The 25,091-nt window shown below is 41.9% G+C and overlaps 2 protein-coding genes across 3 annotated transcripts; both read right to left on the bottom strand.

Annotated features, from left to right (window-relative positions):
- Positions 1-2,667: 2,667 nt before the first annotated feature.
- LOC133127529 (CD276 antigen-like) lies at positions 2,668-11,867 on the bottom strand. 2 transcript variants are annotated; one of them, XM_061240507.1, is made up of 5 exons: positions 11,831-11,867; positions 7,042-7,359; positions 6,629-6,928; positions 3,261-3,464; positions 2,668-3,119 (listed from the first exon to the last, which is right to left on the bottom strand). In XM_061240507.1, exons 1-4 carry the CDS (start codon positions 11,853-11,855, stop codon positions 3,280-3,282), a joined length of 828 nt encoding a protein of 275 aa, XP_061096491.1. In that variant the 5' UTR covers positions 11,856-11,867; the 3' UTR covers positions 2,668-3,119; positions 3,261-3,279. The 2 variants fall into 2 exon arrangements, with proteins under 2 accessions (XP_061096491.1, XP_061096483.1); XM_061240499.1 differs by lacking the exon at positions 2,668-3,119 and having other exon boundaries at positions 3,155-3,464.
- Positions 11,868-12,473: 606 nt separating this feature from the next.
- On the bottom strand, positions 12,474-20,483 carry LOC133137455 (interferon-gamma-inducible GTPase 10-like). Its single transcript, XM_061255784.1, has 2 exons — positions 20,345-20,483; positions 12,474-13,059 (listed from the first exon to the last, which is right to left on the bottom strand). Exon 2 carries the CDS (start codon positions 13,050-13,052, stop codon positions 12,474-12,476), a length of 579 nt encoding a protein of 192 aa, XP_061111768.1. The 5' UTR covers positions 13,053-13,059; positions 20,345-20,483.
- Positions 20,484-25,091: the final 4,608 nt, after the last annotated feature.

Below are 25,091 nucleotides of genomic sequence, written 5' to 3'. Positions count from 1 at the left end.
AGGCAAAGTGGATGCATGGCACCAATTAATGATGCATTAGGCCTATCCAAAATGAGCTTTTAATTTCTATTTACCAAATTTTCTATGTATTAATAATAATTGCTATATCTAAAAAAAAATACTAATTTGCTGACAAAATGTATTGAAATTTAAGATACTTTTGCCAATAGTTTTGTTGCAAAAAAAAGCTTCTGAAGACTGAGCTTTGAATACCAACGAATAGTAGAATTTTCTAATTACTCGGGCCAGCCCTACTAAAGACCCATAGGAAGTTCTAGATTTATTATTTCAATCCTGACAAGATACGGGACAGAAAAACCAATGCAGACTCAGGGATGATGTGAAGAAGGCAGGAATATACACGGTTGTATAAAACCAGTAGACAGTCCAGCAAGGGAAAGTACCAAGCTGGGCAGGGATCAGAACCAGAAAAACAGACAGGAAACCAGGGATGGAAAATAAGGCTTGAACCGGGGTAGGGAAACAAACGAAACAGACAAGTATATATAGAACCGATAACAAGGGGAAACGAGAATCAGGTGTGCGAACTGAGGAACAGAAAATAATGAACAGGTGAGGGGCAGCGATATAAATGAGAGAAAACAAAAAGCGGAAGGGTGAGTGGAAACAAGGGAAGGTAGAGCGCAGAGGTACAGGGATGATCAGCGCAACAGGAAAAATTAGGGAAACTGGGAAAGTACAGGTGACTGACGGACGCAGGGCTTCAGACGGACGCGGGGCTTCAGACAGACACGGGGCTTCAGACGGACGCGGGGCTTCAGATGGACGTCCAGACGGATGCAGGGCTTCAGACAGACGCGGGGCTTCAGACAGTTGTGGGGCTTCAGATGGACGCAGGGCTTCAGACAAACACGGGGCTTCAGACGGACGCAGGGCTTCAGATGGATGTCCAGACGGAGACGGGGCTTCAGACAGATGCAGGGTTTTCAGATGGACGTCCAGATGGACGCGGGGCTTAGACAGATGCGGGGCAGTTATTTATGTTTGTTTGTTGTTTATTATTGTTTCACGTGCAAAAAACAAAACAAAACAAAAAAACAATATGCATTACTAGTCTACTAAGACTAAAAATAAATTAATAATGTTAATGTACAGGATGACATTAAGAATGACAAATAATTTGTCATCAAGACAGTTCTCTGAGCTCACTTACAAAAGGCTATTCAGTAAACAAATGCTCTTAGCAAACCACCAAACAAAAATGCATTATGCAAACCCTGGGTTTTATCTTCCTCTAAATTAACACAAAGGGCACAATTGTGGCATGGAATAAGGGCTAAGCATATGGAAAATGGAATGGAATGTTCTGAGTCTGTTCTGCATACAGTAGACTCCGAGCATTCCAATTTCCATGCCACACTGCCGGGTTTAGCACACATTGAACCGAGAGCCTCAAAACTGCACCAATTATGACTAATCTGAATTACATAGTATATCATACATTATATCATATATTGTTTCATGAGATAATTAGATGTTTATGGACAAAGAAAAAAAACAAATTGTTTGACCATATTTAAGGCCAAGTCATGGACTGTGTTCTGCAGAACAAACTACAAGCTGTAGGGCAATCCCTGCCATGGTACCCCAACATAATACCAATATTTACAGGCTTGTTTAGTTTCAGAAGAATAACATGAAGTGACTGGATAAGTAACACGTGCATCAGAGCTGGTGGGAATGTGATTTTGGACAAAGCAAGAATGTGTATTATCATCATGATGTCGGTTACAATAAATTGCATGTCATTTCACTGATGCTTTTATCCAAAGTGAATCAGTTGATTAGGCTAAGCAGGAGACAATCTTCCCCTGGAGCAATGCTGGGTTAAGGGCCTTACTCAAGGGCCCAAGGGCTGTGCAGATCTTATTGTGGCTACACCGGGGATCTAACCACCAACCTTGCGGGTCCCAGTCACGTACCTTAACCACTACGCTACAGGCCGCCCTGATGCACATTTGGAAGGCAGTAAAACGGGAAAGACGGTGCCTTAGTAAAAACGGTATCTTGGTAACATTAAAGCTACTGACTATGTGCGGTTATGTACAGTACCGAGGACCCAAAAGCAGACCAAGGGATAATCCAAAAATGTAGGCAACTGATAGGCAACCAAAACAAGAGGGCAAGGCAAACTCGGAAATCAAAACAAAGGGGTGTCGTAAGAATCTCAATAAACTGGCGTACTTACATCTCGGCACTGAATATGATCAACGTTCTGACAACGAGTACTGTGGAGACTGAGGTATAAATACATGAGGGAAGGTGACAATCTAGGCGGGGCTTGGGAGAAAGGTGGGCTAAACAAATAGACAACAGGTGGGGAAACATAAGGTAATAATAAAATAACAGGGGGAGACAAAAATGTGGACTGGATGCACGTACACACACATGTAAAACATACAGGTCTAGATTAGGGAGTAGACATTTGCATAGAGTGAAGAGTGAAGAAATATTGGTTTGTTAGTTAGACAGTAAGTGTATTAATCGGATTAGTACTGTACATTACATTACATTACATTAATGGCATTTGGCAGACGCTCTTATCCAGAGCGACGTACAACAAAGTGCATACCCATAACCAGGGATAAGTGTGCTGAAAGACCCTAGAGGGAAGTACAATTTCAACTGCTACATGTACAACAAAGATAAGGACCAGGGCCTTTTTTTATTTTTTTAAAATAAACAAACAAACAACTGTACAGTGTCTAAATTAGTAGGAGATAGTTAAATGCTGTAAAGCACTATTCTTACTATCGAGAGAAGCCAGAAGTAAGGAATGCGAGGCTGGAAGAAAGGTTCAAAACTACCGAAACCACCCGAATAGGGAAGCAGGCAGACAGGGGATTAACAGGGGATCATGAATGCAATAACTTTAATGGGAAACAATAACCAGAGGTGCATAAATATGAATAACTACTCAATAAGTAACAAGAATAAACAATAATAAACACTAACACAGACAGAACAAACTCAAACTTTACAAGGGGTGCCACCCCGGCCACCCCTTTAGAACCGCCCTTGCAGGAGACGCGTCTTGGAGCAGACACGGGGCAGGGGCAGGAGACCGGTCTTGGAGCAGACGCAGGGGTTCATTTGAGCTAATTTAGCAGAAGAAGCAACACAAAAGACACCGACGCATTAACGCTTGTTTAATGTGTAGGATGGAAACAACCATGTGTGATTACACATGGTTGTGAACAGTAAAAAAATAATAATAATCATTAATGAAATGTACACACACAAACGCCTGCTTTGCCTTCACAAGCTTTCTTCTTCCTCTGCAACCGGTTCTGTTCCAAGGGGAACGTCAGGTGCATGTGACAGGCTGTTCTTGTACCAGAAGACAACAATGGTTAAGCAAGCCAGTACCACTAATGATATAGCTAATAGTGGTACAAGCAGAAACAGTCTGTTCCTGGGTTCCACTGACGTCCCACAGCAATCTGCGGAGGACAAAGGAACATTGTGAGATAAAACTTCTCCTCTGTTAACATCCTGTTTCCAGTTCCCTTGTGATCTTTATTCTTTCAACGCCTTTCCTTCTTCATTCCGAACACGAAAAAAAGGATATTTTAGGGCGTTTACTCGAATAAATCCATTGAGCAATACTAATTTACACATCTCAACACAATGCAATAAAAAAGAGCAGCTTTAGCATGTCAGTGATATTAGTAACTTTTAAATTAAATTAAATAAAATTAAGCATATCCAATGGCCACCCCAATTTGGAATGTCCAATTCTCGAGTTGCAGCCGCATTCATGCTGCAAACCTCACAACTGTTTCAGGCCAGCGCAAGTGCAACTTTCATGACGAATGAATTAAAAATGAGGCTACTTCCAGATCAGCTTTGGCCTAATTCCTTCGGGTAGTTATTTGTCGTTTTCTCTATAAATATTGGTCCAAATCACATAAATCAAAGTGTTTAGTGTTTGGGATAGTCAATAAGCAACCATAGGTGGTTACATTCCGCAGGAGAAAAACTACCATTGTGTGGACGTTCACTTCTGGTGGAAGTGGCCGCTTCCCCGTGCTCTGTTCGGAACACGATGAGTTTACGTAATGCTTATACACATAACCCTGCCGCCTCACAGCAAGGAGGTCCTGGGCTCGAACCCCCGTCGGCCGGGGCCTCTCTGTGCGGAGTTTGCATGTTCTCCCCGTGTCTGCGTGGGTTTCCTCCAGGTACTCCGGTTTCCTCCCACAGTCCAAAGACATGCAGGTTAGGCTGATTGGAGAGTCTAAATTGCCCATAGGTATGAGTGTGTGAGTGAATGGTGTGTGGTGTGTGCCCTGCGATGGACTGGCGACCTGTCCAGGGTGTATTCCTGCCTTTCGCCCAATGTATGCTGGGATAGGCTCCAGCCCCCCTGCGACCCTATTCAGGATAAGCGGGTTAAGATAATGGATGGATGGATGGATTTCAGCAGTCAACTGATATTGTTAGGGACACGTCCTGACCATCCGTACCCAATTCTATGCCCTTGGTACAGCGTAGCTACACATCAGTTCTTCTCTGAAACACGTGGTGTCACCAGCTGCTTCTTTGCACACCGCCAACAAAAGTTAAGCTTGCATAGAGATGAGTCGAACAGAATACCTTTCACATTAGGCTCTGACTACAATCTACATGATCATTGACCAGCAGGGTCACTATACAGAACCCAATCCAACTGAACCCTTGCCAATTACACATCACCCAATAGATCTACTGCCCACAGTTGCCACTGGCACGGTCCTGATTCAAGAGAGACTTATCCATGCCGCACAGTATAGTGCCTTAACCGAATGAGCCACCTTGCAGCCCAATAACAGTAACCTTGATTGGAGGGGGGGGGGGGATCATGGGAACGCCAATAAGGATGTATCACAATATAGGGGGTCCTATCGGTAACTGGTCTTAAAATGAACTTATCAGCACAGGCCTACGTTCAACAAAGAGACAACGCCTCTGACATATCACTGATGCTGTAAATGAAGGGAGAATGTCATGTTCACAAAGTAGCTTAATTATAGTAATCTGAAACGTATTGTAGCGATCCGTCAACATAAACAGCAGTCCACACAGAGACCTAGATCCACAAATTTACGGTTTATTAAACTGCAACAAAAACTTTAACAAGGGGAACGGGAAATTCTTTCCAGACGTACACCACCGTTTACTAGCTTAGCCATGGTCCCGAACACAAAACCCAGCCCCCACCCGCTGAGCTACCAATCAGATACCAAACCTATACAGTGAACAGATACAGAAGAACATTTCAAACAAATCTGAACATTTAACCGGACTAATTACTGGGTCATTACAGTATTGTTTTTTAAAATGAATAAATCATTATTACCAGCAATACTCTCAGCAATGCTATACAGAAGCTATGTTGCTTTCTAGCACTCTGTTACAAAAAAGTAAGCAGCTTAAATATCATGTTAAACAATCATTTTAATTTCCTGCCATAAATGTAAAGCTCAGTTTGCATTTGTGACAAACTGTAATGTAAATCTTGTAACGTCAACGGTATTGGCAAACGCGACCAGGCAAATATGAGTTATTGTTATGGTCCATAATTTCCATATTGTGTAACTGAAGTCAGTTAGACATAGATACAAGTAAATGGTAAATGGCAGGCATTTATATAGCGCCTTTATCCAAAGCGCTGTACAATTGATGCTTCTCCATTCACCCATTCATACACACACTCACACACCGACGGCGATTGACTGCCATGCAAGGCCCCGACCAGCTCGTCAGGAGCATTTGGGGGTTAGGTGTCTTGCTCAGGGATGCTTCGACACCGCCCGGGCGGGGGATTGAACCGGCAACCCTCCGACTGCCAGACGACTGCTCTTACTGCCTGAGCCATGTCGCCCCCAAGTAATCTATTAGTGGTTCCAAAACCTTTTTGGCCAGGGCACCCTTATAATAATAATAATAATAATAATAATAATAATAATAATAATAATAATAATAATAATAATAATAATAATAATAATAATAGTAATAATAATAGGTAATAGGTAATAGGTAATAGGTAATAGGTAATAGGCAACTTTTTAAAGCTCTTACAGTTTCTCAGGCAAACCTGTTTGGCCAATAAAATGATATACATCAAGGCAGTTACTATTTCACTGCTACTACGTCTCATTTAAATGTGTTGCCATGGCTTTGGGCATGAACAGCAGGGCCTATTTTAAAGCTGCCTTTAGACAATCAGCGTCAAACTTTATATTCAACACCAAGTAAGGTGTTGACAACACGGGAAGCCGCGGCCCGTTATAAAAGGCTACATCGTCTACTCGCCTTGTGAAAACAATTATACTGAGTTTATCCCAGAACTAACTCAGTCAGCTCAATTGACTTTATTTTGAGCTGTGCTGCCGGGTCAGGCTTCAACGCACCTCCATAGGAATTTGATGGCTTGGCACCACATCGAGCATTTTGACGCTGACCATGTGAAAGCAGCTTAAGTGTTAGCATGTGCTTGGTAAGCAGGGGTATTCTACAGAACTGTTGCGTGAAATTCAAGTGCCAGCTTTTTTTGTTGTTGTTTGCAAAATTGTGCCTTGTGTTGGTAACCCTTTGCTCAGTATGTGCAGTATCTGCCCCCTACCTGGGAGTGGGCGGAGGCTGACAGAGCGGGAGAAGCTCTGGTTGAGGAGCTCCAGCCTCATCTCAAATGTGACCGTCCAATTGTGTGGGTCACTCTGCTTCAGCACCATCTCGCTCACCACCTCATAATGTTTTCCCCCTTCTTTCAGGACCATAGTGGTGTTGCTCCGGTTGGTGATGTCACTTCCTGTCTTGGTTCTCCACAGCACAGTGGGCTGAGGGAAGCCCAGGGTGGAGAGGAAGGTGAGGATGATGCTGTCGCAGGTGGTCTGGCTGGCAAGCTCAGGTTCCCTATATGCAGCTGAGCAGAGAACAAACACCCGGAAATAAGTCAAGGCATTAGCAAGACCCACCCCCCTGGCCGGTCGTAACAGTGCCACAGGTGGTTTTCAGGAAAATGACTGCGGTACTCACCTGCTACTGCGAGAAAAATCTGCTTCTTGCTCCTGCCCTGCTCATTGGCCACATCGCACGTGTACATGCCGTGGTCGCTCGCTCGCACCCCCGTTAGCCTGAGTGAGGCATCGCCTACAGCCAGCTGGTCTGGGGACAGCTGACTGACAGCTGACTGCACCATGTCATCACCATGCACCCAGACCACTATTAGATTGAAGAGTAGGTCAGTTTCACTGCGTGGAAAAAAACAGCTGAGGGTGATGTTACTTCCGGGGGCTGCCACCACTGGGTATACTGGGTATTCTTGGGATACTTCTGGGTGCAATACTGGAACAACTGGAAGACAAAAAGCAGGCCATTGCACTCCACTGGGTAACCATATTGGCTCACATCAAATTCAAAACCTTGCTGGTAGCAACTAAAAACACAGCTCCATTGTATCTTCAAAATAACTAATTCCCATTTTGGTACCTCAGTGGGGAATCCCATTGTGGCCACAATAAGATCCGTACAGCTGTTGGGCCCTTGAGCAAGGCCCTTAACCTCACATTGCTGACAGGCCTCTGCTTTGTCTAATCAATATAATATAACACAATGTAATGTCTGTGTGCCTGGGACTTCCTGTGACTTTGTTGTTCTCCTCCCCCCAACAGATGTTCTTAAATCAAACTGCCTTCAATAAATAAGCCGAAAAGAGAATTTAATTTCTTAGGCAGAAAGAAATGTGCTGTGTCCGAACACAGAGGCGGCTACTGTTGACTGTAGACTTTTTTAGACGTATTAAGTCTTGCTGCTGCTGTAGCCTATCCACGTAGAGGTTTGACACATTGTGTTGTCAGAGATGCTCTTCTGCATACCACTGTTGTAATGTGTGGTTATTTGCATTACTGTGACCTTCCTGTCAGCTTTTACCAGTCTGGCCCGTCTCCTCTGACCTCTCTCATTAACAAGGCATTTCTGCCCACAAAACACAGAACAATCATTCCTTGGTCCAACTCACTTAGATTAGATTTTCCCCTGCATTCTGATGGCTGATGTGAACATTAACTGAAGCTCGTGACCCATATCTGTGTGATTGTGTCAACATGATTGGCTGATTAGATAATTGCATGAATAAATAGATGTACATGTGTTCCTAATAAAGTGTTCAGTAAGTGTTTTGTAAGCCCCGCGCTAATGCAACGATGGAATTTACGAAGGTATCTGCGTGCTTGTCCTTCTGGTGTTGCTGAAAGAATATTAGTAGGGTTAAATGCTAATGACCGCTATGCGGAGAAACTAGATCAGCCAATAAATAAACCACGATACAAAGACAGTAGTACCACTCTGCCTTCCGCTCTCTACTGGTCCAGCTGACCAAGAATCTCCAAAATAGGGCCAATAAATCTACCTTTGCATTATCTGACTCCATTTAAATAATATTGATTAGTTATCTACCTTTGGTAGATATCTTATTTATTATTTAGACTTGATCGCAAGAGGAATCCTGTAGCGTAACAGACTCCCTGAACAGTCCTTCATGCGCCCTAACAAGGTGAAGAGAAGGGACTATAGCCTACTGGAATAGAACTGTGCTGTTGTGGTATCCAACTACTCAAAATGATAAGTAACTGTAACAGTACTCCGAAAACATAGTTTTATGGAAACAGATCACTTGCAACAACATTCCATGTTTAGATCATGAATGTTTTTCGGATAAATAAATTGATTGACACCAATTACTTCGAAATACCACATTATTAGATTTTACCACATTATCATTGAATGTAATATTGCATCACCATCTTTTGTCACAGTGGTTTTATAACTTTTTTGACACACACGTTTGAGCAGGATTTTACATAGTGTTAAGAGCAGTAAGGATGTTTATCACCTGCAACAATACAGTGACAACATGGAGCAGTCAGATGATCCATGTTAGAATGGAGATCAAGCAGTGAGAGGAGGAGGTGGAGGTGGTCAATGGAATGGCAGACAACAAGTACTCCTTCAGAGAGGTGGCCTTGTTTCTCGTCTTAGAGGTGGGGGTGTCCTGGTAGAGGACAGTGTCTTTTCACTGCAGTTCAGGATTGTTTCCCCACTTTGTTGCTTAGTTTTTTTTTTTACAATAGCTTTCAAAACTCAAACAACTCTCTCGACCAACATACAGCTTGTCAGTTAATTTCATTCACAAAATGGATCAAAACAACCAAACCACTGTGAACAAACAAATGAGGAGAAGCACCAGCAGTAGAATTGTCACTGTCCTTGATCACTCCCTACTTGATCCTCTGGTCGCCTTACGGTTCCCTCTCTACGAGCACCTGGCGGTCGAGCTGCACGTTCACGCCTGTTCTCTGTTCTGGTTCCTCAGAGGTAGAATGACTTGCCTACCACTGTCAGGACAGCAGAATCCCTCCCCCTATATCGACGCAGTCTAAAAACACACCTTTTCAAACTCTACCTTAGTCCTCCCTCCTGATTTCCCCCGCCCCCCTTTCTGATATCCCTATCCCTCTTGTCTAACTAAAAAAAAGGCACTTATGATGAATATATGTTTAGAACAGCACTTCATGTGTATTTTCCGAGTTATGGATGTGATGCTTTGACTTGTGGAAGAACCTATGAACTTGTAAGTCGCTTTGGATTCAAAGCATCTGCCAAATGATTAAAATGTAAAAAATGTAAATTGTTTGTGTCAATCATAGAACAATTATCTAAAAAAACACTAACAACCAGTGGCATTAGTCGATGCACTATTTTCTGTTAGTGATTTTCAAATTGGACTGTAGAAATGTATAGTTTTGGGTGGTTTAGTCGGATTTTTTTAGAAAAGCAATGAAAAAAATAATTCAGTTTGGTCCACATACAGTGCTTGTGAGTTAACTTTGAAAAGTTGAAAAAAAGTATCAATAAATGCTTGTTTGCAATTGTAAAGACTGTGAAACAAACCCACAGTATGTTATAATTAAACATGTTATTTTTTACAGTATTTTTTTCAATGACTCCACTCTCTTCTACTGTTTCCACCATTCCCTTTATTTAGAACCACAAAAAGACCATATTGAAACGTGTATCAAGTGTTTTTTCATGCTGTTGTAAAGTATTGTCAAAACAACTAATCTATAGGTTTCTTTTGTGTGGACGATCTAAACAAATGTTCCTGTCATATTTCATCACAAATTTGGAATTTTAACCAATGAGTTTGGAAGTGCAAGATTTATTCAAAGATATGATTAGTTGGTTTTTGTTTCCTTGATCCCTGTTGTAGGGAAGAATACATTTCCTGCTTCATTGTTCTTGTGTGGCCACTTAACACCTAAATCGTACTGAATGGTCAAGGGGGGGTTAGGAAGCCCATACTGAATGATCAAGGGGGGTCCCCTGTTTGCTTTGCTGACAATGACCATTTGGTTTCCTTGGTCACACCATATGCTTACAAAATAATGTTTATTCCTCTGCCTGCCACCCAATCAGGGACAACTACCTGTATTTTACATCAGGAGGTTTGGGGCATAAAAGCTCATTCCTTTGTAACATGAGTTTGGAATTGAACTGCCTTGCTAATGTCATGTCTAGGAAACGACAGAGTCCAAATCTCCAATTTGTCGAAAAACATCTTCACGAGGGAAGACACCACGGCAGCAAGCTGTTCAGGAAAATCAGACTTTATTTAGCACAAGTGCATAAAGCCGGACCAAAAACATGGACCCGGACTGCCATTTTTACACCCATTTTATACACAGTTACTCCTCCTACAACTCCACCTCCAACCTCATTCACATATGGGTGACTTTTCTGTCACGAGCTTATGAGCAGTAAATCATTGAAAATATACAGACATACTAAACATTTGATTAATATTCACTTCTAATATACTTTTCTAATATACTGATTAATTATTCTCTTCCAAGTGAGTAAATGTACGTTGCATTCTTTGCATTCTTTGCTCTCATTGCCTACAACTTTTTTTTTCACTGTGGTTTCTTGCGTTTTCATAAGTTCAGCTATAATTAATGTTCTAGGTTAATTTGATTTGATAACAAGCAGCGAATATGGGATATAGTGATTATAAGTCACTTCCATATAGATATACTTCTGGCATAAAACATCGAGAGTCCCGGAGAAATCAACTATAAAGGCATATCTCGCTTTGCCCGTGTCCTTGACAGTTCGAGACGCCTCCCCCCCCAGCTGGCTGCTGTGTAATTCTAGCACAATTTAGCAGTTAATCAGTTTGAAACTATACAGGGTACATATCATACTTTAATACGGATATATTGATACACTTTTAGCATACATCATCGAGCGCTTTGGAGGAACCAGCCTGCTCATCAAGGTGGAGTCTGATTTTGACTTGTGATTGTTTATCATGCTTTTAGGAGGGAGATCTTTTGTTCTGTGAATTTTCCCCTACACTTTTACCTGGTATGCTTCATACTGTAATTAAAGAATATTTTTGTTATCTTAATACATTGTTGCGAACCTGATCGGACTACTTGTTTTACTTCACCAAGGACCAAATTCCTACACTGTGTATGACCCCTGCCTGCTTCTCTGGTCTCTTCTCTTGTTTTTGTGGATATCTGTACCTCTGCCTTATTTGGACTAACCTCCCAGTTCTTTTAACCCATTTTTGTTTAAGCTCTGTCTGCCCCTTCATCTGCCTTCATTAAAACATGCCATTTATTCATCATCCCAGTGTCTGCTATTGGTTCCTCTGCCGTGAAACAGACATCAGGAGGAAATAGGCTAAATTGAGGTCTGTTTTGAGAGGACTGTGAGCCCTCATTATCTGATAGCCGTTATAACCAAGCAGAAAACTTACTCGTTAGCAGGTGCAGCACAAACATAAGATGTTTCACCTATAAAAGAATGATAAAACAATATTAGAGGGTTTTTATCGCGCACATCTAGGAACTGGACTTTTTTTTTTTTTTTTTTGTACCAGCAGGGTATCCCACGTTTATCCTGTGTCCTTGAGGTAAACCACCACAGTTGGTATATTAAACACGGTAAATATACTGATCTGACCTGTTTCGAAGTGAAGTTAGATTTACAGGGTTAAACGGGAGGTGTGTTTGTATTTTGATATTGTTAATCTCCTACATTTTTTTGCCGCTGTACTTTATAGGTGGTCCCTGAAATTTCAGAGCGCAGACAGATAGCCATAGACGTATTTTCCCATTTTAAAAACGTAAGTAATTATGACCAAAAAGATGCAAGTTCACTGCTTACGTTTCCAGGGTGACTGGAGATAAGGAAGACCGTGGGAGATGCCACCCCATTTTCCAGGAGGCCTTATGAAATAGAAAATAGAGTACTGTTACAAAACAAACAAAGGGAATACAGATTTCAATGTTCAGCTGTTGCAATCTTCTTACTGTGTAATACCATCCCAAAAAAATATAACTAACTACTATCTAAATGTTCCCAATAGAAAAGTTGTAGAAGAGGGCGCACAAAACATCTCACATTGACCCGTTACCTTTCATGCAGTCTTCCCGAATTATACTGAGGGTTTTGTCCTCGTCGAAGTCCTTCTTCCTTTTCTCTGCATGTATGCTGTTGTCAATCTTTGAGCGAACAAAGTAGAACCTCTTCTTCATGCGTTGGATCTCTGTGGCCAGCAGCACATTGTTGACTTTGAAACGTTCTGAGATGATGATGATGAAGAAATCATAGCGTTTGAATTCTACTTTTTCAAGGTACTCGTCTGCTTTGAAATTGGGTGTCCCAATCCCGGGAAGGTCCCACACTTTGACTTTGGGATATTTAGGGTGGGGGTACACGGCTGGCTCCATGGTGGTCTCAACCACGCCGGTTTCAGCTGCGCACTCATCTTCATCCCCCAGACCCCGGAATGCATTGACAAAGGTGGACTTGCCAGAGCCACACTCTCCTGTGATGGCAATATTTAGTTCCACACGGTCAATCTGCTCAAAGTAGTCCTGGATCTTAGCCACGGCTGAAGTCAAGGTCTGGTTTTCCAGTGCATCCCTGATCTCCCTCACCTCATCCTCATCAATAATGGCATAATCATCAGCCATGGTCAAGCTATTGAGAAAACATAGAAACAAATACCATCACATATGTACACATAGTATTTTTTTCTTGATGCCACGATTTTTTATTATGAAACAATTCGTATGTGGCTGAATTGGACACTCAGCTTTTATTTAAGCTATTTTTATACACTTTGGTTTCACCTAGGAGAAATAACAGTACCTTTTCTTAATATAGTGGGCTCCAGAACTAATGGCACCCTGAATAAAAATGAAGAAAAAAGGCTGCATAAAAACAACACAAAGAATAAATTATCATGTCGTGAAAAAATATTTGCCCCCTTCCTGATTTCCTCTGTGATTGCATATTTGTCACCCGGAATGGTTTCAGATATTTTGCCAAAATGTAATATTAAACAATGGGAACCTGAGTAAACAAAAACAAAAACAAAAACACATTTACTATTTAATTAATTTAACGACAAAAGACACCCATATCACCCCTGTGAAAAACTAATTTCCCCCTTAATCTTAATAACTGGTTGCACCACCCTAAGCAGCAATAGCTGCAATCATATGCTTCCTTTAATATGATATAAATAATTAATTCGGACAAATTCATAGATCAAAGAAAAATCCAGAAGAGATGGGGGAAAAAAAGTTGTTGAAATATCAGTTTGGAAAAGTTCACAAAGCTATTTCTAAGGCTCTAGGCCACCGAAGCACAGTAGTACCAAATGGAGAACACTTGGAACAGTGGTAAATCTTCCAAGGAGTGACCAGCCTGCCAAAATGAGTGATAACTCATCCAGGTAGTCACAAATGATCCAAGAACACCCAAAGACCTGCAGGCCTGTCTAGCCTCAGCTAATATTATTATTCATGACTATACTATAAAGAAAAGAGACTGGGCAAAGGGATTCATGAGAGACTAGCCAGGTGGGAAGCACAGCCTACCAAGAGAGGCATCAATTCTCATCTCACTATTGCACAAAAAGCCCCTGGATGATCCCAAAGCATTTTGGGATAATGTTCTATGGACAGACAAGTCAAAGGTGGAACTTTTTGAATGATACGTATTGTTTGGTGTGAAGCTAATACAGCATTTCACAGTAAGAAAATCATGCCAAAAGTAAAAAATGGTGAAGGTACTGTGATGGTGTGTGGATGTTTTGCTGCCTCAGGATCTGGACAACGTGCCCTTAATGATCTGAAACCATTCAGTGTGACAAATATGCGATAAAAGAGGAAATACAGAAAAGAGGCAAATACTTTTTCATGGCACTGTATACAGTGGGAACAATAATTATTTGATCCCTTGCTGATTTTGTAGTTTTGCCCACTTGAAGAATGGAATTCACATTTTAACATTGAGAGACATATCACAAAATAATCCACAATAACAACATCATATAAATTTTATAAATTGAATATCATATTTTCACATGAAATAAGTATTTGATCCATAGAACAATAGGACTTAATACTTGGTGGAGAAACCATTGTTGGCAAGCACAGAGGTCAGACGTTTGTCGTAGTTTTTCACCAGGTTTGCACAGATCTTGGGAGGGATTTTGGTCCACTCCTCTTTGCAGATCCTCTCCAAATCTTTAAGGTTCCAAGGCTGTCGCTTGGCAACTCGAAGCTTCAGCTCCCTCCACAGATTTTTGATGGGATTTAGGTCTGGAGACTGGCTAGGGCACTCCTTAATATGCTTCTTTTTGAGCCACTCCTTTGTTGCCTTGGCCGTATGTTTTGGGTCATTGTTGGAAGACCCATTGTTGGAAGACCCATCCACGACCCATTTTCAGTGCTCTCACTGAAGGTAGGAGGTTGTCGCCCAAAATGTCCTGGTACATGGCCCCATTCATCGTCCCCTCGATACGGTCCCCTTAGCTGAGAAACACCCCACAAAGCATAAGGTTTCCACCTCCATGTTTCACAGTGGGGATGGTGTTCTTGGGGTTGCACTCAGCTTTTCTCTTCCTCCAAACACGGCGAGTCGAGTTGATGCCAAAAAGCTCTATTTTGGTCTCATCTGACCACATCACCTTCTCCCAAGCCTCCTCTGGATCATCCAGGTGTTCTTTGGCAAACTTCAGACGGGCCTGTACATGTGCCTTCTTCAGCAGAGGAACCTTGTGCGCGCAGCAGGATTTTAATCCTTTACGGTGTAGTGTGTTACTCATGGTTCTCTTCGTGACTGTGGCCCCAACTGCCTTCAGGTCATTAACAATGTGTAGTACTGGGCTGATCCCTGACCTTTCTCATGATCATTGATATCCCACAAGGCGAGATCTTGCGTGGAGCCCCAGACCGAGGGAGATTAGCGGTGACTTTGTGTTTCTTCCATTTTCTAATAATTGCTCCAACAGTTGTTAACTTCTCACCAAGCTGTTTGCTTATTTTCCCATCCCAGCCTTTTGTCCCTGATGTCCTTAGACAGCTCCTTTGTCTTGGCCATGGTGGAAACGTTGGAATCTGATTGTGTCATGGTGTAGTGACCGATTGGGGCCACCAGGGGGCAGGGGGCTCATTGCCTTCACCTGGTCCTCATTAGTGCCAGGGAAGCGTTCCCCCTGAGAGTATTTAAGGGCAGTGCTGACATTCGATCGACGCTTTGGTGTCCACTGTTCGCTCTGTTACAAAGCTGGTATGCACAAGGTAGACTCAGAGCTGGTTGAGTCAGGTAATGTGCTGGTTAGTTTTTCTGACAATCTTAAAAAGAAAAGGTAAGGAAGGTGTTCAGTTTGTTAGTGTGTGTTCACGGCTGACACCTTCCTATAGGTTCTTTGTTTTCGTTCTCTTATTTTTCGTGCTTGTGTGAGCCGGTGGTAGAGGCACGGTGTATTTTGGTTTGTGTTTTTCTCCTGAGCTACGACTCAAGGTTTTATTTTCGTGCCAAGTCTTTTGCTAGGTTGTACTTTTATTTTATCCCCGGTCCGGGGATTTCAGTGCTCTACTTACGCACTTATTTTGGTTGGGTAGTCGCCCTGTTTTTAAGGGTCGTTTTATTTTCTCTTAGCCGTTTTTTTTGGGCTTTATCTTCTGATTCGTACAGAGTTTTCATCCGTGATATTTTCTGTTCCTCCCTCTGTTCCGGGAGTATTCCCCATTTGTATTTGTACATCCCAGTTTCTTTCTCTTCTGGGATTTTGTGGATAGGGGTTTACATTTAGTCGCGTCTTGCTCTCCGCCCATCCTAAACATTACAGATTGATTGTGTGGACAGGTGTCTTTTATACAGCTACATAACGATGTAACGAGTTGACACAAGTGTTTTGGGTAATGAGTTGAGATTAGGAGTGCTTCTTTTTGGAAAACTAACTGGTCTGTGGGAGCCAGAATTATTGCTGATTGGTAGGGGATCAAATACTTATTTCATGCAAAAATACGATAATAAATTTCTAAAATTTATATGATGTTATTGTGGATTATTTTGTGATATTCTGTCTCTCAATGTTAAAATGTACCTATGATTAAAATTCTACACAGTTCCATTCTTTGTAAGTGGGCAAACCTACAAAATCAGCAAGGGATCAAATAATTATTGCTCCCACTGTATGTTCTGTTCAAACTTATGGGAAAATCATATACTTTTATTTCAATACATTTACTCTCACGTTTCAATGTTTTTATTAAGTAATCTCATTTTTTTTTATGAAAACCATAAACAGATTATTGGCACCCCTAACAATTATTGTAAATAAAATCAACAAAATGAAATTGATAATACAATTTTACTTCATTTAGTTAATCTCAGTCTGATGGAACTGCAATGCTCTCCAGAATTGTTGGCACCCTTGATAAATATTCACAAAAAACACTGTAAAATAAAAAAATTGTTAATAACATAAGTTTTATTTTCCAACATGTGTAAAGCAGTGTGCAGTATTAATCATTCAATGGATTCAAACAAATGAAACTTTTTTTTTTTTTTTACCCCACAATTATTGAGTTATTGGCACCCCTGGTTTAATACTGCAAACGCCCCTGGAAAACATCTGTGAGTCTTTTCCGATAATTTTAGAGAACACAGGGACTTTTGACCATTCCTCCATGCAGAACTTTTCAGAATTCATTTTATGAATTCATTGTGCCATTGATCTGAAATAGTGCCCCTGGACCACTGGCAGTATAACATCTCCAAAACATCAATGGCCCACTGCAGCGTTCCCACACCTTCATAAACATCCAATTCAAGGACCTTCCAATTACTTTCAAGGGTCAATGGCCTACAATTCAAGGATTAACAATTAAAAAGAGGCTTTAATGTGTGTTCACCAGGTCTGTAGGTCTCTTGCCATCTCTAAGAACAGCAAAAAAAAAAATTATTCTCTAAACATGTATTCATTTAGATAATAAAGCTGCATGTCGGAACTTTTTGGAGTTAAATATTCACTTTTTTTACTATTAAGTTTATAAATTGGCCTTAGCAAGACCCAACAAAATCATTAGTGTGACATGACACCAAATGAGAGCTTGAGAATCAATTATATTATAATTTGTTGTACTGGAAGTACACTAGAGAAAAAATCACAGGGAAGTGACATGTTTTGCCGAAAACATTATCAGGTGTTGCTGGCGTTTTTGGTGGTTTTATACAAGTTATTTAGTATTTGCTGTGTTTGTCATGGATCTGGTAGGCATTCGACTAGGTTTTCCAGACATTACCTTTCTGTGCCGCTAGATCGCGCCATTGTCGCATTCTGGCCTATTTTAGTAACGAATGGCGATTAGGTCATCTATGGGATCGGATTTCTGACCAAGGCTAGCTACGTGGCTGTCTATTACAGTCTTTTTGAATCGGCATTCATCATCTCACGTTATTTTATGTTCATTTGTGCATTATGTGAGGTGTGACTGACTATTCTTTATTACCTATTATGACGAAGTCTATGGGAGCTAAACACGTAGCAATTCTTCGTCAGTTTAGGGTAATTGGGATAGTCTCACATCTTCACTTTCACGTTTTATTTTTGTGCACGAATGTTACACAGGTGGAAGACAGAATCCCTCAGGGAGTTTGATACCACGTTCGCAGATTCCTACGGTTGAGGTTGAGGTTGAGGTTATTTTGCCCTTGTTCCACATGCTTTCTCGTTTTCTATTTGTCCACATAGTTAACTTCCGCCTTGTTCAAAAGCTACTTTTGGGAAGTAAGGAGCTTTAGGTCGAGTTAATGTGGACCTAGGGGTTCTGAGACCCGTTGGTAATTAAGATTGGTTCAGATTCCCTATAGTTTTGATGAAGCGTAAGGGGTGGCTAATATTTCCTCTATCCGTAGGTGGATATTGTTCTCGGTGACATTATGTGTCTTTCCAATAGATTGCGGTCTCCTAGCATGGCAGCCGTCTAAATATTTACTTTGGTACAGCGATGTATTTCGTTTGGTCACTTTTGAAATGCATTGTTTTCGTGGTTGAGTCGTCTTTGTCGGTCATTGGATACACAGCACTAAGTCGTTATTCGCAACTGGTGGCGGATGGTGTAGGTAGGTTACGTTCGCATGAACCCCATACCCGGGGGGCTTATACTTTTTGTTTCCTTAGTGCTGATCTGTTATGTGTTACACTCAGGTTACTTTTCAGAATCATCGATATTCTTGGGATAGACTGCAGGTTTTTCATGGGAGTTAAGTCTTGAAACTGAGATGGCCATTGCAGAACATGGTCATTGTTTTTACTTGACCATTTCTATGTGAATTCTGATGTATGTTTGGAATCATTGTCCTGCTGGACAATCAGCTGATTACCAAATCACAAATTCCTGGCAGAGGCAACCAGATTTTCTGCCAAGGGTTCCTGATACTTTGTTGAAAATCTGTTATGTGTTACACTCAGGTTAATGACACGTGTTTTGGAGTGTTCGCCCCTCTCGTCTGCGAGCTTTGCGAATCTCCGTTAGCCCAGGGCTCTATTGTGGGGGACCCTCGGCGGTGCTTGTGTATCTCGTGTAAATGTGTTTTTGTTAGTGCGTTGAGTTCACCCAGTAGTTGACGCATTCGTAAGTCTCCTGTTTAGTCAGATGAGCCGAGCTGAGCGTCTGGTGAAACTCTGAGGTTGTTGGCTTTCCCTTTCCCTTAAAGCCAAGTTGTGTACATGGTCGTGGGTGGATCGCCCCTCTCCAATTGAGAGCTTTGCGAAAGTGCTTAAACTCGGGAGTCCGAAATAGAATCTAGCCGCCGTGCATGTACACGTCCTACCCTCTTATTAGGATTCCTGCTGCACCAGTGGAACTAGGGGGTTTATTTGTTTAATGTATCTCCTTTTTGAAAGTAACCCTGCGTCGTCAGGTGAATTAAATTGTAAATATTGTCGGTTATTATATTATATCATATTAGATTGGAGGCGGCACGGATGGTGCAGTGGGTAGCACTGCCGCCTCACAGCAAGGAGGTCCTGGGTTCGAATCCCCGTCGGCCGGGGCCTCTCTGTGCGGAGTTTGCATGTTCTCCCCGTGTCTGCGTGGGTTTCCTCCGGGTACTCCGGTTTCCTCCCACAGTCCAAAGACATGCAGGTTAGGCTGATTGGAGAGTCTAAATTGCCCGTAGGTATGAGTGTGTGAGTGAATGGTGCGTGTGCCCTGCGATGGACTGGCGACCTGTCCAGGGTGTATTCCTGCCTTTCGCCCAATGTATGCTGGGATAGGCTCCAGCCCCCCTGCGACCCTGTTCAGGATAAGCGGGTTAAGATAATGGATGGATGGATGGATGGATGGATGGATGGATGGATATTAGATTGGGTTTTGGTAGATTTTCACGCAGGACAATCACTCCAAACATACATCAAAATCCAAACATAAATGGTTAAGTGAAAACAACATGTGTTCTGCAATGGCCACCTCGGTGCCCAGGCTTAAATCCCATCAAAAACATGTGGTCTGAATTGGAGAGGGGGGTCCATAAGCAGTAACCCAAAGATATAAATGATTCTGAAAGGTTCTGCATTGAGGAATGGTAAAAAAATACTTCAGAATGTGTTCTCTAACCTTATCACAGATTATAGGAAAATACTCATCGTTGTCATCTTTGCCAGGGTTGTTTGCACAAAGTATTTAACCAGGGGTGCCAATAATTTTCTGGGCATTTTTTTAAATGTAAGACTTTACACCTGTTGGAACTGTTGGCACACTACTTTACCCATGTTGGAAAATAAAGCGTACGTCCATAACTGCATATTTATCAAGGGTGCTAATAATTTTGGAGCCCACTGTACATACACTGATTTCATCAAATGTACGTATTCGTGAAGTTAAAACAATTCGCTTACGGTAAATTAACATTGTAGGACAATGAAGCGGTAACTTCACATTTTGTAATTCTTTGATAAACTTACCTAATGCTGCTCTTCTGCCGATTTAATTTCACGGTATACGCACTTTAGCTCATGTTTCCGTCTTTTATGTTCTATATCGCATAGCAAGGGTGACGAGGGGAAACGGCTGAAGCTTTCAGCTCCGCGAAGTTGGCAAATGTTGCTGGCCACAATTGGAGACTTGCGGTTCGCATTCATCAAAATAAAAGTTCGGTGAATAAAATTCAATTTTGTCAATTTTAATTGTTCAGTTAATACAGTTGGATATGATTGTAATGTATTTGCAGAGAATATAAAATTGTGCACAAATTTCAATAAAAACTGTTTGCCGCCTGTTGTTGCTGTCTGTCAGGTGTGGTATGGGCATGCATTGCCATAGACTGTCAATTCACAAGCAGCTCATTTGCATCGCTGATAACTCAAAAACTATTAATTGTTTCAAAATGAAAGGGGGTATACATTTGTTAGCTGGACCCATATCTTTAATATTCTACAGTCATTTGTGTGAAATCATGTTCCCAGCAATTGTTGCTGTGTTTCCAGTGTGGGGTGGCCATACGTTGCTATTGACTGTCAATTCACGAGCAGCTCATTTGCATAGCTCATAACTCAAAAACTATGAATTTTTTCAAATTAAAGGGGGTATACATTTGTTAGCTGGACCCATATCTTTAATATTCTACAGTCCTTTCTGTGAAATCCTGTTCCCAGCAATTTATTTATTTTTTATTTTTTATTTGTCCTTTATTTAACCAGGAAATGTCACCATTGAGATACAAGATCTCTTCTTCCAGGGAGTCCTGGCCAAGACGGCACACATAAAGTTACAACATCCATCCATCCATCCATCCATTATCTGAACCCGCTTATCCTGATCAGGGTCGCAGGGGGGCTGGAGCCTATCCCAGCATACATTGGGCGAAAGGCAGGAATACACCCTGGACAGGTCGCCAGTCCATCGCAGGGCACACGCACCATTCACTCACACACTCATACCTACGGGCAAGTTAGACTCTCCAATCGGCCTAACCTGCATGTCTTTGGACTGTGGGAGGAAACCGGAGTACCCGGGGGAAACCCACGCAGACACGGGGAGAACATGCAAACTCCACACAGAGAGGCCCCGGCCGACGGGGATTCGAACCCAGGACCTCCTTGCTGTGAGGCGGCAGTGCTACCCACTGCACCATCCGTGCCGCCAAAGTTACAATACAACATGAGAAACAATAAGGCATATACAACATACATGACAAAAAATAAAAATAAAATAAAAAAAAACATAAGTCAAACACAGACGCAGTAGGCTACAAGTGCATTTTAAAAAAGCATAATCGAGTCAGCATCAGGTAAAGCAATTACATGTTTCCTGTAGGGCTCTCTGTAGCATAACCTTAAAGGCACTAATAGTAGGGAGTGCCTCTAGACTAATTTGTTGTTGCAGCTTATTCCACAAGGAAGGGGTGTAGTAAGAGAATGCAGTCTTGCCAAACTCTGACTGCACCAAGGGAACATCCAAAAGCATCTTATTAGCTGCTCGCCTGGTGGCAATTGTTTCTGTGTGTCAGGTGCAGGGTGGGCATTCATTGCTATAGACTGTCAATTCACAAGCTGCTCATTATAGACCTATATACCCAGGGATAAACCCAAACCATGCAACTTTACAATGAAATTAAAGTCAAATCAACTTTATTTGTGTTGCACATTTCACGCTATATTTGTCAGTACATGCTTTAGAGCAGTGCTTCTCAACCAGGAACTGATTTTATTCATTAAGGGCATTTTTGGTGGTAAGATTGGTTCAGTTATTAAATTAGTTGTTCCAATTTCTGGATGCAACAAAAACCTTCTGGCAAGACTAGAGTTGAGAAACACAGCTTTAGAGTAAGCCCCAGAATTTTCCCCCACAAAAGCATGCCTAGGGCAACAGTGGCAAGGAAAAACTTCCAAGGTGGAGAAGGAAGAAACCTTGGGAGGAACCAGACTTAAGGGGGGGAGGGGGGGGGGGCATCCTCCTCTGGCCGGCTTAGGGGTGAAAATGATGGTCAGATCAGACAATTAACAATTCATTCTGAACAATGTGTTTGTGTGATGGGTGTTGAATGTGTGTGAGATTGGCAGGGTGCAGATGAAGGAGGTGTTGAATGTGTGTGAGATTGGCAGGGTGCAGATGAAGGAGGTGTTGAATGTGTGTGAGATTGGCAGGGTGCAGATGAAGGAGGTGTTGAATGTGTGTGAGATTGGCAGGGTGCAGATGAAGGAGGTGTTGAATGTGTGTGAGATTGGCAGGGTGCAGATGAAGGAGGTGTTGAATGTGTGTGAGATTGGCAGGGTGCAGATGAAGGAGGTGTTGAATGTGTGTGAGATTGGCAGGGTGCAGATGAAGGAGGTGTTGAATGTGTGTGAGATTGGCAGGGTGCAGATGAAGGAGGTGTTGAATGTGTGTGAGATTGGCAGGGTGCAGATGAAGGAGGTGTTGAATGTGTGTGAGATTGGCAGGGTGCAGATGAAGGAGGTGTTGAATGTGTGTGAGATTGGCAGAGTGCAGATGAAGGAGGTGTTGAATGTGTGTGAGATTGGCAGGGTGCAGATGAAGGAGGTGTTGAATGTGTGGGAGATTGGCAGGGTGCAGATGAAGGAGGTGTTGAATGTGTGTGAGATTGGCAGGGTGCAGATGAAGGAGGTGTTGAATGTGTGTGAGATTGGCAGGGTGCAGATGAAGGAGGTGGCGGTCCTGGGGCAGTATGTGGGGGGTGTCTCAGTGCTGCAGCATAATTGTGATGACGACAAGGGGGAAAAAAAACGACAATAAAGCAGTGGGACAAACCGAGGCCTTAACCCAATTTTTATATTATCTTGTGTTAAATCGGTCGAATTTATTATGAGAAAATCTTTGTATATTTATTTGCACTTGTCCACATTTGCAGATTGTAGTGAATATGAATTTTGTGTACAGCAAATCCTCTGCAAGGAAACGTGAACACATTGATGTTCTAACAAACAAGTGGATGACTGAAGTAATTTTGAAAATGAAGCCATAGCAGGGTGCCTCGCACAAGTTGTATCATACGTTTTTTTGTCAAATTTCTTTAGCATTTCTTTGAAATTAGAATTAGCTGATTTTGAAGAGGACAACTGAAGACGTTCATATGTCTCCTGGATTGCTTTGCTGCCATCAAGAAGGTGAAATACTATACTTAATTCTGATTGATTCAATTCTTTTTTTTTCAGTGATGTCTTCTCCATGTGATTGCATGTTTTCATTGTTCTCTCTTCCTCTACATTGTCGTTTGATTTGTCAGGTAAGACGACTTGCTTCTCGAAGAAGTAAAACACCCCGCTTTTGGAATCATGTTCAGAATTACTCAATGACACAATTAAATCGTTTGCCATTACTAATTTATCATTTCTAATCAGTGACGCTGTATAGTGACCACCCCACAACACTGATTTCCCTATATGAGATATGATCAAATTTAATCTATATTCTTGCTGCTCGCCGTTGATGTTTTGCAGAGTAAGTGCAAAACAGCACCAATGCTAGCTCTAGGCAATTGAACAATGACAATGTCAGGGTAAGTGTGCACTAAAGATTTGCGCTTTACTTCATTGTTACACACTGCACATTTGCTTGGAGCCTCTGCTCCATTTAAACAATCGCTGAACGCATTTTCAACGGATGTAGTTAGATCATTTAGCTCCACAGTAACGACTGAGTTGAACTCCCCAATTGTTCTAATTTTATTTGCGCAGTGTGTACACGTGTCTGTATTTGTTACCATGACGTTGACATTTAGGCTTGCTCTCTGCAACCAAGATACAAGTGGTAAAATAAAATCAATGAGGTCATTTCTCTGACCTAATTTTAGATCGGGAATGGCTGCAGTCAGTTCTTTTAAAAGAGGCCCTAGGATACATGCCTTGAAAATGTAGCCAGGATTCTATACTGCTGTTATGAGTAACTTTGATAATGACATGGGCATTGATGTGGTGGAATGTAAAATTGTGTCCGTTAATGTTCTTTTCATAATATTTAGGTTCAGAAAGCACTGTGTTGTTGCATTAAACCAGCAGTTCATTTGCACATTTTGAAAGGCACAAATTTTATCCAGTTTGGTGTTTAACTGGGTAGGCCGAGGACAGTCAATTTGTTGTTCTTTAGAAACTTTTTTGAAATTATTTTTCTGTTCAGGAAGCAATGCATTCCATTCTGCTTTTGCAAATGCTATGGCATCAGATGCCCTGCACTTTGCAAAATGAGATGTAAAATTCGAACTGAAATTCATGAAAGCAGATTGCTTTTTGGGAGTCTGCTCATTTAATGTAAATAGCATGTTACTTTTAATTTGTGCTTTCTGGAAGCTATAGGTGGTCTCTTTTATTTTGCTTTTGTTCCACTTTTCCTCTGGTTGTTTAAATGGTAAATGGTAAATGGTTGGCATTTATATAGCGCCTTTATCCAAAGCGCTGTACAGTTGATGCTTCTCATTCACCCCTTCATACACACACTCACACACCGACGGCGATTGGCTGCCATGCAAGGCGCCGACCAGCTCATCAGGAGCATTTGGGGGTTAGGTGTCTTGCTCAGGGACACTTCGACACAGCCCGGGCGGGGGATCGAACCGGCAACCCTCCGACTGTCAAGACGAGTGCTCTTACTGCCTGAGCCATGTCGCCTACATGAAAATGGAGCTCAAAGTCACTGTGGTGAGAAATGTGGCTGCCTCTCTAAAACCAATGTTTACTGCAAACGACGCCACCGAATAGG

The sequence above is a fragment of the Conger conger genome, chromosome 1, assembly GCF_963514075.1.
Source record: "Conger conger chromosome 1, fConCon1.1, whole genome shotgun sequence".
Taxonomy (NCBI): Eukaryota; Metazoa; Chordata; class Actinopteri; order Anguilliformes; family Congridae; genus Conger; species Conger conger.
The sequence above is the reverse complement of the archived record's forward strand: the minus strand, read 5'-3'. Positions and strand labels throughout refer to the sequence as shown.

What these genes read in the sequence shown, in the direction of transcription:
- LOC133127529 (XM_061240507.1), bottom strand. Translation starts at nt 11,855, where the DNA reads ATGTTTGTGCTGCACCTGCTAACGA. An exon ending in GATTTTTCTCGCAGTAGCAG is followed by an intron (nt 6,929 to 7,041) that starts GTGAGTACCGCA and finishes TTCTCTGCTCAG; the next exon opens with CTGCATATAGGGAACCTGAG. An exon ending in CAGCCTCCGCCCACTCCCAG is followed by an intron (nt 3,465 to 6,628) that starts GTAGGGGGCAGA and finishes TGTCCTCCGCAG; the next exon opens with ATTGCTGTGGGACGTCAGTG.
- LOC133137455 (XM_061255784.1), bottom strand. Translation starts at nt 13,052, where the DNA reads ATGGCTGATGATTATGCCATTATTGATGAGGATGAGGTGAGGGAGATC.